The following is a 13920-nucleotide window of genomic DNA, read 5'->3' as shown; positions in this document are numbered from 1 at the left end:
GAAATCCTCCAGGGACATCTCCATGAAGCGCTCCTGGAGGTACTCCACAAGCCTTTGCAGAAGGTTTCTGGGCAAGGCAGCCTTGTTCCGTCCACCATGGTAGAACACTTTACCACGCCATGTATGTAGCAAGTAATCGGGTATCATTGCATGACAAAGCATAGCTGCATATGGTCCCGGTGATTGCTGGCATTCAAGAAACATCCGTTCTTTATCTCGCTCTGTTATCCTCAGCATATCGTTCATGGTAACCTGGTTGAAATTAAGGAATTTAATTAAGGGGACAGAGATGGACATTTTTCTACTGAGCTGTTGCTTACAAGAAATCCTTCCTTGCATGTAGCAAAGCGGGGGGAGGGGAGGAAGGATAGCGCTGAGCTTTTTAGCGTTTGGCCAGCAGGAATCTTCCCAGCTAGTAGCCACGCGGTGGGGGAAGGAAAATGGGGGTGATTAGCAGTGATCTGCCATGATACCAGCCATGAGGTGGGGGGAGGGGTAAAGCAATCCTAGAGAATTGGATTGGGGAGGGGAAGGGTTGGCGTCTGCTGCTGCTTGTTAACAGGAAAGAAGCATCAGAGGGCACTGTGTATATGAAGGCTGGAGAAGCTGAAAGACAGTGGCTTACCATGGCCGCATGCAAGCTGAATTGTGATGCCCGGACCTGCGTCTGTGAGATCTGTAACACCAGAGCCGCAGGCACTCAATATTAAAAGATGCAAAATGCGACCTTGTAGTCAAATCACATGTGCTGTGTAAGATGAATAGTGTTGTTCACTGTGAAAGAGTATAACCATTGTTCTGGAAAATGTATCTTTTTAAATAGTTCTCTCCCTTTTTTCCCTCCCTCATGCAGCTGCACATTTTTCAAGCCTCCCTACTCCATCCCAAAGGCTAGCTCAGATAAGGTGGAGGAAGAAGAGGACGCGAGACAAAATGTTCTCTGAAATCATGGAAGTAACCCGCAATGAAAGAGCTCATCTGAAGGAGTGGAAGGACGTGGTAGCAAAGTACAGGAAAGATGCCAGTGAACGTGAGGATAGGAGGGACGAACGTGAGGATAGGAGAGACGCTCGAGATGAGAGGTGGCGGTAGGAAGATCAGAGGTGTAGGCAGGAAGATCATCGGTGGCGGGATGCAACGCTGGAGCTGCTGCGTGATCAAACTTATATCCTCCGATGTCTGGTGGATCTTCAGGAAGAGCAGCGGGGTCACAGAGTGCAGCTGCAGCCCATGTTTAACCACCCTCAGTACTCACCATGTTCCATATCTTCCTCACCCAGAAGTGTAAGAACGCGTGGAGGAAGGCTTTGTGCACCTACCCACTCCACCCCCGTGGACAGTCCAACCAAAAGGCTGTCATTACATTGAAATGTGCTTAATGGCCTTTTCCTTCCCTCCTATCCTCCTCCCAAACCACACCCGGGATACCTTGTTAATTCTCTGCCTCTTTTTATAATTACTTTTTAATAATGAATACATGATTTTTAAACGATAGTGGCTTTATTTCCTTAAGCAAGCTGTAATCGAAGGGGGAGGGTGGGTTGTTTACAGGGATGGAGTCAATAAAGGGGGGGGGTGTTCATGAAGGGGAAACAAACACAGCAGTCACACCGTACCCTGGCCCGTGATGAAACTTGTTTTCAAAGCTTCTCTGATGCGCACCGCTTCCTGGAGAGCTCTTCTAATCGCCCTGGTGTCTGGCTGCGCGTAATCAGCGGCCAGGTGATTTGCCTCAGCCTCCCACCCTTGCCATAAAGGTCTCCCCCTTACTCTCACAGAGATTGTGGAGCACACAGCAAGCAGCAATAACAAAGGGGACATTGGTTTGGCTGAGGTCTGAGCGAGTGAGTAATGTGCGCCAGCAAGCCTTTAAACGGCCAAATGCACATTCTACCACCATCCTGCACTTGTTCAGCCTGTAGTTGAACAGCTCCTGACCACTGTCCAGGGTGCCTGTGTATGGCTTCATGAGCCATGGCATCAAGGGGTAGGCTGGGTCACCCAGGATAACTACAGGCATTTCAACATCCCCAACTGTTATTTTCTGGTCTGGGAAGTAAGTCCCTTGCTGCAGCTGTTTAAATAGAGTAGTGCTTCTGAAGATGCGAGCGTCATGAACCCTTCCTGGCCATCCCACGTGGATGTTGGTGAAACGTCCCTTGTGATCCACTAGTGCTTGCAGCACCATTGAAAAGTACCCCTTGCGGTTTATGTACTGGGTGCCCTCGTGCTCCGGTGCCAAGATAGGGATATGGGTTCCATATATCGCCCCTCCACAGTTAGGGAATCCCATTGCAGCAAAGCCATCCACTATGACCTGCACATTTCCCAGAGTCACCACCTTTCGTAGCAGCAGCTTAATGATTGCTTTGGCTACTTGCATCACAGCAGCCCCCACAGTAGATTTTCCCACTCCAAATTGATTCCCGACTGACTGGTAGCTCTCTGGCGTTGCAAGCTTCCAGAGGGCTATTGCCACTCGCTTCTCCACTGTGAGGGCTGCTCTCATCTTGGTATTCTGGTATTTCAGGGCAGAGGAAAGCAAGTCACAAAGTTCAAAAAGTGCTCTTACGCATGCGAAAGTTTCGCAGCCACTGCGAATCGTCCCACACCTGCAAAACTATGCGGTCCCACCAGTCTGTGCTTGTTTCCCAGGCCCAAAATCGGCGTTCAATGGGTAGAACCTCCCCCATTACCAGCAGGAGCTCCAAAGCGCAGGGGCCTGCGGTTAGAGAGAATTCATTGTCCATGTCCTCATCACTCTTGTTGCCGCGCTGCCGTAGCTGCCTCCTCCTTGCCTGTCTTTGCAGTTCATGGTTCACCATAGACAGCACGAGAATGCGTGAGGTGTTTACAATGTCCACAATTGCGCTGTTGATCTGAGCAGGGTCCATGCTTGCTGTGCTATGGCGTTTGCTCAGTTCACCCAGGAAAAAAGGCGCGAAATGGTTTTCTGCTGCTTTCACGAAGGGAGGGGTGAGGCTGTACCCAGAACCACCCGCGACAATGATTTTTCCCCCATCAGGCACTGGGATCTAAACCCAGAATTCCAAGGGGCAGGGGAGACTGCCAGAACTATGGGATAGCTACGGAATAGCTACCCACAGTGCAACGCTCCGGAAATCGATGCTAGCCTCGGACCATGGACGCACACTGCCAAATTAATGTGCCTAGTGTGGCTGCGTGCAATCGACTTTATAATATCTGTTTTATAAAACCGATTTATGTTAATTCAAAATTATCTCGTAGTGTAGACATAGCCAGAGATCTGCACCTCCTGTAGAGAAGTGCTACTTGTTGGCATAATCATCATCAGCATCTTGGGGGCATAGAAGCCCTTCTCCTAGGTTATCTTTTCCTTCTCCAAGATGTGTTCCTGAGAGGGACACTGGGAGAAGTTCTTGTAATCACAGAAGATGTGCTTCTGAAGACCATAAGCTTCTTGGATTCTACCTCTGTTGCATCATATATCCTTTCCTTATGGAATGCAATCCTGGCCATACTGGCTCCCTGTAAATCTCAAAACCCATTTTCTTTTCCTTATCCAGATGTAGGAACAAGTTGGCTTCTTTTGGAGAACCTTCTCAGGTGGTATACCTGCCACAGAAGGGTTGTCTTCACAAATTGAGCCAGGACTCTCAGAATGATAATGCATATCTCCTGGAAAAGTATGAGGATGAGTTTTTTTCATGTGTATTTCATCTTCACCAGATGAAATAGTTTTACACCATCAGCATCTTCCACTAGTGATGGCTTCAAGGACTTGCAGGAACCTCTTAAAAGAGTGGCTAATACTTTGGAGATTCCATTGGAAATAGCCCAGGAACATCCCTGTTATTCAATATTCTTCATCTGTTCCCTTAGGGCCATTTAGCAATGCCCATTAATGAGGCCATTCTTGCACTGATCAGGGATCTCTGGTAGACCCTAGCCTCCATTTCAGCCACGTCTAGGAAGTCATTTTCCCCCTAAGGGGTTCAACTAATTTTTCCACTCTGCCCTGGCATCATTGGTAGTGGCAGTGGCTCATGAAAAATCTAAACAGCATCTTACTGTGAAATCCACCCCTGGTATAAGGAATCAAAACTCTTTTTTGGAAGAAAAATATACTCAGCCAGTCTACAGTTCTGTATAGTCAGTTACCAGGCTCTGTTGGCAGAATGTGATACAGTGGGATACAATCTTTCAGTTTGCCAAGCAGCTACCCCTGGACTCCAGAGATGAGTTCAGGGCTATGATTACAGTAGGTCAACCTAAGAGGGCCGTGATGTTTTAAACTCAACAATGAACAAGAAATTAGCCTTTCTGAATTATTTCAAGTTGATCCTTAGAACTTTATACCCCAGCTCTGAGCAAGTAGTAAGAAAGGCTTCTACCCTTCTGGAGCCAGAGACCTTCCTTGTCTCACTCATACCACCAGATGGCTCCAGACTCTTCCAAGAGTCTGTCTTTCCAGAAGCAGAGATGCCCTCCATCTACTGAAAGCGCACATTCTTCTTCTGGTTAAGGAGAGAAGGATTGATACTAATATCAAGAATCTTGGACTGATTTTCAAGGATCTGTACCCTGTTCTCCCCTCCTTTAGCAATGGCCTACCCCATCCCTCCTCATGACAATCTGCTGTTTTTTTGCTCCTTGGGAAGATGGATTGCTGATCAGAAAGGGTTCCTTTAACCCCATCCCTGTTATTTCCCAGAGTCCTCAGGAAGATGACAAAGGACAAGGTCCAGTTGATAATGGCCTGGGGATATCAGTTCTGGTACTCCAACTTCTGATGCACTTATCCCTCCATACTCTTCTACCACTTCCAAGCCATCATTTTACAGACCCGGGGGCTTGTGTCTTTGGATCCAGTGTTTCTGCCTCTGACAGCATGGAGATTAGCTGACTAAGCTGAGGAAAGGAGCAAAGGAGTACAAGACATTCTAATCCAGAGCAGAAAGGTTTCCACAGGACTGACTTACAGAGCTGAAGTGAAAGCATTTTTCATTATAGTCCATTCAGAGCTACTTTGAACCCTTGGAGTTTTCTATTCCTACTATCTGCTGTCTTTTGAAACAATTGGGTCTATCCATCAGAGTATTTTTAGCAGTTGTTTTGCATATCATCCACCTATTCAAAGCCATTTGTGTTTTTCCTATCCTATTGTGTCAAATATCTAAAATGACTAATTCATATCTTCCCTCTAGTCAAGGATCCTTTTTCTACATAGAACATGAATATGGTACTTTGGTAATTTAGACCGGTCATGATTTAGACAAAAATCGAAATGTGCATTTGTCTTAAAACTTTCTGGAAAATTACTCTGAAATTTCTCATACTGCTTCTCTACCCCACCGGTGGTGGTTGGTAGTTTTGTTGGAGATGTAAGGTTAGGAAAAATGGGTGTTAACAAAAATTCTGCCATGGTTTTGACATGTTAAAAAAAAAAAATTCACTGAGTATTTTTCCAAAGATCTTTACTACTCAAACTTCAGATAAATCAAATATTTAGTTCCTAATGAAGACAAGTGCCTTTAGCATATTTGAAATATTTTTAAGAACAATTTGGTGTTTACAGGTAGTGCATGCAAGATGATTCTGCAATTTGAGAATGTATTGATTTGTGACGCTCCAGAGTTGTTTATCTGTATCTTATTTGAATGTCTAATCGTATCTTATTTCTCATTGTAACTAAAGTGCCCGATGCCTTGGGCTGTTAAGGTATTGACACTTCTCCTTAAGACAATGATGCATTTCTTGGCTATACGAGCATTAGACTGCAATAAGTATCACATTTTCTTAACAGAAATAAAATTGTCACCTGCATAGGTACAGTGTTATGGCTGAGATTTTAAATGCACAAATTAACAGCATTTAGAGTCCTTCAACCTACTATGTATGTGCAAGGGAGCTGAGCTATGGCTGTCATGAAAATCCTACGATTCAACTGAATGTTGTGCACATATGCAGCCATAATTTTTAACAATTTTTTGCATAATACACTTTTCCTTGAAAAGCTTTTTTAGTTTAAATTTGTTTTTGCAGTGGAAAGTTCTAATGCAGTAGCTAGAAGGAGTTATTTAAAACACATACCAAGTAATATGGAGCTCTGGTTTTGTTTTATTTTAATTAAAAAGTAACTAAAAAGTTACAATGCCCCTCATTAGATTCCAGCAGACACCAGAGGGAATAACTTGTGACAACATTAATAAAAGTTGGCATCACAGGCATTTTTACAGTTGTTTGTGTATTTTGGGTTCTGATGTTGCTTGTCCTATTAAATGCCTCTAAGGCAGAATTACTTCTTATTGGGTGCAATATTTCTAGTATCTAAAACATCTTTCATTTTGTTTGTTAAAGTGAGTTCTATAGAATGTATTTCGAAATCACTTAATTCTGTTTTCTGTTACAGAAAACCCTTACCGGCAACTACCTTGTGACTGCCATGGCAGTATGCCTGGGAAGACAGCAGTAGAGCTTGGTCCTTTGTGGTATGTACAACACACAGCGTAACAAAAGTGAAAGCTTGTTTGTTCGTACAGCAGTAAATTTATATCTAGCAACTGAGCTGGATTTGGCAGCTGGTTATTTAATGGAGAGCTGAGTAATAAGAAAATGAGTTTTCCTAGTCAAACAGGTAGACAACAAACAGTGAGTTTACTAAATAAACAATAGTGAACTAGCTTTCAATTTCACATCTTGGAGATATTAAAACAATTACACTGCACAGGAGAATCTGGCTAAGTAGCTTGATGTTTTGGGACCAGAGAACTAGTGTACATTGAACTGTAACTGATAACTAACTTACATAATTTCTTAATACCTATGCACTTCCAGTACTATTAAATAACTTGAACTGTTTGATGGTAATCAGCAGTGGTGTTTATCCTTGAGTTTTGGATTGAAAGAATAGTGAAATTTAAAATGTGAGCATTTCAGAACTAGAGTATAGAAACAGAACTAATCCTTAGCACTAGCTCTGCTTTTACTATTTCCAAATACTATTAGGACACACCTTGATTTTGACAGTGCATCCTTGTGATATGGGTATCATTCCCATTTTACACATGGGGAAATGAGATGAAGTGACTTTGCCCAAGTTGACACACTAAATCAATAGCAGAACTGGGATTAACACTCATGAGCTCTTGGCTTTCAAGCCATGACTCTGAACTGCCACTACCTAAAACAAAAATAATGTTAATTGTATCACAATTTATGTACTCTGTTAATATAAGTATAGTTCACCAGCTACTCAGTTTGTGGAAACCACTTCTAAAGGAGCAAAGGCCTTTTGCTGTAAATCAAAATACTTTGTTATACACCAGTCTCCTTATTTTCACTGGTATTCTATTGCACTGTCCAGGTCAGGGTCCCTCTTTAACACTGGATTCCTCAGAAGAATGCTGTTTGAAGCTGTTCAGCACGGCTTGGATGAGATTCAGCCACTTGTGAAGACATTAATCTGTGAAGCAGAGTGTACAACTCTAAAACAGTTTTCAATCCATGGTCCTGCCAGTCAGAACAAACAAGGTGAGATAAAATGGCAAGTTGCTTACAAAAAAAACACATGGGATTTTTAAATTTCTAAAACGAATTGAAAATTTCTTGAGCAAAAGTAACTGTAGCAGTGCCTGTTAAAAGAAGGTCAGGAACCTATTCCCTCTCACAAAGCATGGGAAAATAGTCTTGCCATGTTATGGGGATTTTGTCATACTCTTTAAATCTCTGCTGTTAAGGCCTGCTCGAGACAGGGTGCTAGACTTCAACCAGTATGGAAAAATCCTATGTTAAGGAAACTAGTGCTGATACAAGGTGCCATGCTGACAGTACTGTAGTCCAATTTATTCACAAAACAGGCAGCAGTAGCAGAACCTTCCCATATATACTAGCCTTCGTACTACAGCCCTAAGGGGGGAAGTTCCTCCCCTCTTAGTGAGACGGGACTCTGCTCTTCATGATCAGTCAATCCTGGGCTTCTCTACAGCCAATTGGAGGGGTGATTGAGATGGCAGTCTATAGTGGGATTCTATTCTAATAAGAACAGACTAGAGGCTACCACCTCACTTCAGATAAATCATATAGTAATTTTACTTGAATATTGTCCTATGCCAGATTCAAACTGATAAGTGTTTAGTGAAAGTTTCCATAACCCATTACCTATCCTTTTGCTGCTATCGTTTTTACACCTTTTACTTTGTCTAGAAAGTTTGGGGTTTTCCCCTTTCAAATTTTTGTGGATCCTTTTATAAGGCAGCAAAATAAAATCTATTTAAAACATTGTTTTGTCACACTTCGGATTTAATTTTGACTTTTGTATTCTAGAAGAATGTGGTGTCTTTATTAAAACACCAGATGCTGCTGCTGACTACTATGTGGTACAAGGTATGTAGTTCATCCATCACACCTCTTGTGGTTTGTGCTAGCAGATAACCACAGTCAGTGAAGGAGGGGTGGGGTGGGTTTTCTGGGGTTTTTTTTTGTTTGTTTTAAACAAATGTGCTCAGTGGTTCACCTCCAGTGAAGATTAATGAAATTTAAAAAATATTTTATCTTTACCCAAAATAGTATTTGCTGGAAAAGACAAAAAGCCATTCTTGCAAGTCTAGTTTATCTGTGCAGCCCTTGGCTCCTATGGAAGTGAGTTATAGAAACCTTTAAAATTATCTGTTAAACTAGACTAGATTTCAGGTCCCTTCAGCTTGTAAGGAATGAGGGTTTTTCCCCCCCAGAAGTGGTATAGTTGTAGCTTTAGTTCAATCAGTCTAAGCCAGGAATGCTACCTACAGAAAAGCAATAGAGGTCTAGGGTGAGTTTCACACAGGGGTCTTAAACATTAAGCATTGCAACGCTTATCACTTAGGTACTCTACTGCTTAGTGAAATCCACAGCTCTGAGCTGGGCTCCATATACAATGCGGGGGAGAGTTAGGAATCCACAAAATCCAGCTCACTGAGCTGCCTAAGATAGCCACTACAAAATGCCCAGGAGAAGGGCAAGTCCTGCTCCTCAGAGGGACTTATGTGCCTAACTCTTGGGCTGGAAGGTGCATCCTTCCACTCGGGATTCAAAGCCATGAACCCGCTCCTGAAGGCTGCAAGAAAGGGTTTATGCACCTTTCTCTCACACACACTGGGTGCTGGGTGGCATCACTGCTAAGTGCTACAAGAGCTCTGGTCAAATGTATATAAATTAGCCGAGTGCTAAGAGCACTCACCCACCCTACTGGAGACCTCTCACTGATATCGAGACTTCAGCTGTGGTCTCCCCGCTCTAAGGATAGTACCCCAACCACCGGGCTTTCTGTTTTCTCCTGCTGAAGTTGTTCCACTATATATGAATAAATATGTACTGGAGCCGGAGGATGCTGTAACATGGCTCTCCCATGTACCCAGTGGGTTACTCTGGCCCAATACATGTTAATTATATACAGTGGAACAGTTTCAACAGAAGAAAGATCTGCCTCAAAACACTCCCTAGTACAGTGGTTATGGCACTCTCCAGGGTGGAGACAGACCAGAGTTCAAATCTCTTCTTCATATCAGATGAGGGGGGGAAGAATTAAACCCAGGTCTCCCACATCCCAGATGAGGGCTCAAGCCATTGGGCTAAAGCAGTGGTTCCAAGATGGCACCATCGTCTTCCATGTTTTTTGTGGGGCCTGATCCAGTAGCTGGCTTCTGAGAGCACCTGCCAGATAAGCAGGGGAATATTAGTTTGAGGCACCCAGCTGCCTGGACTGAATCAACTCAGTAATTGTTTTTTTTAGATGGCTACAGAGTTAGGCAGAGGTTGAAGAACTACATTTTGGATCTTGCCCCTAATGAGCATTTCTGTGTTTCAGGTAAAAGGAAAAGTAATGAAATGAGTAGAAACATAGGAAAAAGACAGAAGTCCGAAAGCAATGCTGAGCACCCTGCATTTTACTATAATATCCATAGACACAGTATCAAAGGAATGAACATGCCAAAGTAAGGATCAAGTTCCAGTTTCTGATGTCAAACAAAATCAGTGTGTAATCTGGGTAGAAACCAACTAACCAGTAATAACTTTGTCTATAATTTTTTCAGGTTAAACAAGTTTTTACAGTATCTGTCCCAAGCTGGGTATAGAGTAAGCCGAACCCATTTTGATCCCATGGGAGTTCGCACAAATGCACCCTTGGCACAGTTTAAATCTATCCTTGTGAAGTACAGCACTCCCACGTACACTGGGGGGCAGGCAGAAGGTCCTCTCCAGTCCACTGAAGATGCCCAGGCAGAAGACAATGTCCACACTGCTGTAGCTGACACGTCAGGAGACATGGAGTTCACAGAAGATGATAAATCAGAAGGCAGTCTCTCATTCACGAAAGACAGCTACAACGATAACTTTACTGCTGATGAATGCAAATAATGTGTTAATTTGAGATTTGCAACTAAGCCCTACTCATGTAAACCAATCTACAGAACTGGTTTTGAAAGCTTGGGTTGCCAGTTATTTTAATGTGTGGGAGACGTTTTAGAATTACACAGAAGAACTTGTAATTGATCACAATACATATGGTCAAGTTACAATTAGAGTGGAGAAAGAAACTGTAGAGGGTATTGACTTTTATGCTCTTGTCTTTCTTTTAAACACTGGCATTTTGTGACTACCCCCAGCTCTTCGAAAAGCCTTATTCAAAACTCCTAGTGCAATTTCCAGTACAGTGGATAAGCGATGGGGCCAGAAGTCTTAAGCATTTCCGTAAGTGTAGCTAGAGCATAACCTAAGTATGAAATGGGCCATCGTGCCTGCAGCTTGATTGGTTAGAGTTCAGCAACAGGTCAAGTCTGTAAGACACCAAAAATGTTGCACTATAAAATGTGGTATTAAATTTAAGCAAGCCAGAATATTTTAAATAGGTACAATTATGTCCTTAGGTAGCAAACTTAACTTTTACCTAAAAGCAAAGATCTAAATGCAAGTGGATCAGGAATGAAATTAAACTCTTTGCTATTTGATTTTTTATCTTTAGTGCTATATAGCTATATATTTCAGGTGAATTAGCTACTTTGAACAAAACAAACAACAATTACCTGCTGGTAATAAAGGAGAAAGCTGGTAAGCTATTGGGGAGAGAGGACTGAGTGGCAAAGAATTAATTCACCAGGATTTAACTCATCCTGCATTTAAATTGTCACTGGTACTATTTGATGATTAAGTCAATACATCTGAACTCTAGTCAGTTAGCTGGCAGTTATCTAATTTAACCTGCTTGTGAGATTCCTTTTACAAGTCAATGATTAAATTTGTACATAAACAGGTTCTTTTCACTATTAAAACCATCTCTTGTGGTACAGGTTGAAAAAACACATTTAATAAATAGTCATATATTATATTCCTTTTAAAATACATATGATATTACTTTAGCCATAAAATCATGAGGTTCATTTTAGTGTGGCTTTTTCCAACTGTTAGAATGAAGAGTTTGGTCCAAAACTTCTGTCATTCACTAGTTCTGATCTAGGAACAACTGTCTTATACTGCGTTTAAAACAGGATCTTCCATTCAGCAGGGTTAATAATTTTAGATTCAGGCTTAGTCTACAAAGTTTTGGTGGCATAACTATGTATTGGCTAGGAGACTGAGGGGGGAAAAATCATAACCCCTAAAAGCCAATGTAGGTGTGCCAAAGGAAACTCCCCCCATGTAGATATAAGTATGTAGCCAGAAGAGTTTTTCTGGTGGCTTAGCTGTACCAGCAGAACTCCTCCTGTCATGTCAGTTTATGCTACATCTCCCCTATGGGGTTCTGCCAGCATAGCTACACCAGCAAAGTACAGACACGCCTTCAGATATAGGTTTTCACAGCCGCTGCGGCCCCAGTCCTGTCATAGAACCACTCTATCACTTCCTTCTCAGCCATTCTATGCCACTCAGTTCTACAAGATAGGGTATTTGTGATATGTAGCACTTTCAGGCTCTGCCAAGCTGTAAGACTCTCTAGTCATGTAGCTATTTGACTTATAGAAGAAAAATCTTCAGAAATCCACAAAATAAGCACTAGTAGTGTGTGCATGAACTAGTCTAATAGGACTGGGAACACAGAGGGAGAGTTTCATGCATGACTTACTGGTGCTGGAGAAAAAGCAATTTCAGTGTTGGCACTAGAGAAATCTTCCACATAGTACCACTTACTTCATGCTAAAGTTCACATAAAAACATCACAGGAAAAAGAAAAATCCATGAAAATTGACAGGAGGTCTGTACAGCAGATGTAGAAACTGGAATTACTTAGCTCAATTTTTTTTAAGTTGACAGAGTTTCAATTTGAGTGTCCTTTTAACTAAATACTGGCCTTAGGGAGCGTTCAGACCTCATTCTTGTTTTTATTCTTTATTGCTGTGGAAGAGTCTCACACCAACAGAGCAACTTGACCATATAGTGAAACTGACAAACCAGGAAGTTGTCAAATGCAAAGCAAACAAACTGACAAAATACAAAAAGTTTCTAATGTTTCAGTTAAAGCAATCCAACACTGAATTGAAACCAATTTCAGGCAGAAATGTGATTTTAAAGTTGACTAACTGCAGAGATTAGGAGAACAGGTTGTGTATACCTTTATCTTAACACTCAATATCCAAATCTTGTTGCTGAGGCAAATCTGGCATGTAGTCAACTAGCTCCTTAATGCATAATCTTTAGTTTAACTTGCCGTCATGGTTCAGCAAGTCTCAGAAGTACAAATTAGCTTTCAGTTGTATGTATTCATGAAAAAATAATACAGCAAAACACAAATGTCCAGTAAGTTCTTAAAGTGTATTGGGGCAACTTTTTGTTTAAGGAGGTGGAGTAAGTTACCAGGGCTAGCCATTATCGACTTGATTCTGACTAACGGAGGAATTGGTTGCAAATCTGAAGATTGAAGGCAATGGGTGAATGTGATCACAAAATGATAGATTTCATGTTTCTACGGAAAAGAATGAGTAAGAACAGCAGAATATGGGCAATGGACTTCAAAAAATGGACTTTGACAATGTTTCTCTGTTAGTGTGGAACTCTTCCAAATTCAGAGAACTGGTACATAAGAAAATTTAAGGGAAAAGAGTTTGAGAAAGTTGGCAGTTGCTCACAGATACAAGATTAAAGGCCAACAGCAAATTATCCTCATACTATAGGAAAAATAGTAAGAAGCCAATATGGCTCCATCAGAATCAGAAAATCAAAAAGGAATCCTGCAAAAAGTGGAAACATGAATGCAAAATGAATACAAAGGACCAGTACAAGCATGGAGGACAAAATCAGAAAGGCTAAAGCACAAAATGAATTACACCTAACAAAAGAAATAAAAGGCAATAAAAAGAGGTTCTATAAATACATGAGGAGCAAGAAAAAGACCAAGGAAAGTGTGGGTCCTCTACTTAAGGATGGTAAACTAATAACTGACAGCATCAAGAAAGCCGAGGTGTTTAATGTACATTTTGCTCCAGGCTTTACTAAAAATGTAATGTGTGATCAGATACTTAACACACTATTAACATGGGGGAAGAAACCCAAACCAAACTAGGGAAGGAACAGATTAAAGAATAAGGTCATGTCTACACTTGTGAGCTTAGAAGCACAGCTGTACCACTCAACAGTGGCACAGCTGAGCGACACCTATGAGCAACATAAATGTTGCTGACTGTAGCAGGGTGGTTACCACGCTCCTGCCCTGAAGGGCTTAAAACAGCCCTGGGAGAGCGCTGTGGCAGGGAAAGCACCTGCAGCTGGGCCATGCCCAATCAGGCCTCAGCTGACCCTACATAAGAGGCGGGGAGCCAGGAGCTCAAGAGTCTCTGTGTTCAGAGAGAGAAGGGCCTGGCTGCAGGGAGGTTAACCAGGTATCGAGTGCTGCAGAGCTGGGGAAAGGCCAAGGGAGATGGGGAGCGCTTGCCTGGTAAGCGGTTGCAGGGGCAGCCAGAGGCAACAGGT

General features: G+C 42.3%; 1 protein-coding gene across 4 annotated transcripts in view; it reads left to right on the top strand.

Annotated features, from left to right (window-relative positions):
• Positions 1–11356, top strand: part of TRMT1L (tRNA methyltransferase 1 like) — a 59541-nt gene extending 48185 nt beyond the window's left edge. For all 4 annotated transcript variants that reach the window (XM_030571840.1, XM_030571839.1, XM_030571838.1 and 1 more), the window contains 5 exons: positions 6395–6473; positions 7349–7515; positions 8308–8367; positions 9827–9953; positions 10053–11356. In XM_030571840.1, the coding sequence (XP_030427700.1) occupies positions 6395–6473; positions 7349–7515; positions 8308–8367; positions 9827–9953; positions 10053–10377 (758 nt within the window). In that variant the 3' untranslated portion in view covers positions 10378–11356. The remainder of the gene's footprint in view (positions 1–6394; positions 6474–7348; positions 7516–8307; positions 8368–9826; positions 9954–10052) is intronic.
• Positions 11357–13920: the final 2564 nt, after the last annotated feature.

The sequence above is a fragment of the Gopherus evgoodei genome, chromosome 8 (genome assembly GCF_007399415.2).
Source record: "Gopherus evgoodei ecotype Sinaloan lineage chromosome 8, rGopEvg1_v1.p, whole genome shotgun sequence".
Taxonomy (NCBI): Eukaryota; Metazoa; Chordata; order Testudines; family Testudinidae; genus Gopherus; species Gopherus evgoodei.
The sequence above is the reverse complement of the archived record's forward strand: the minus strand, read 5'-3'. Positions and strand labels throughout refer to the sequence as shown.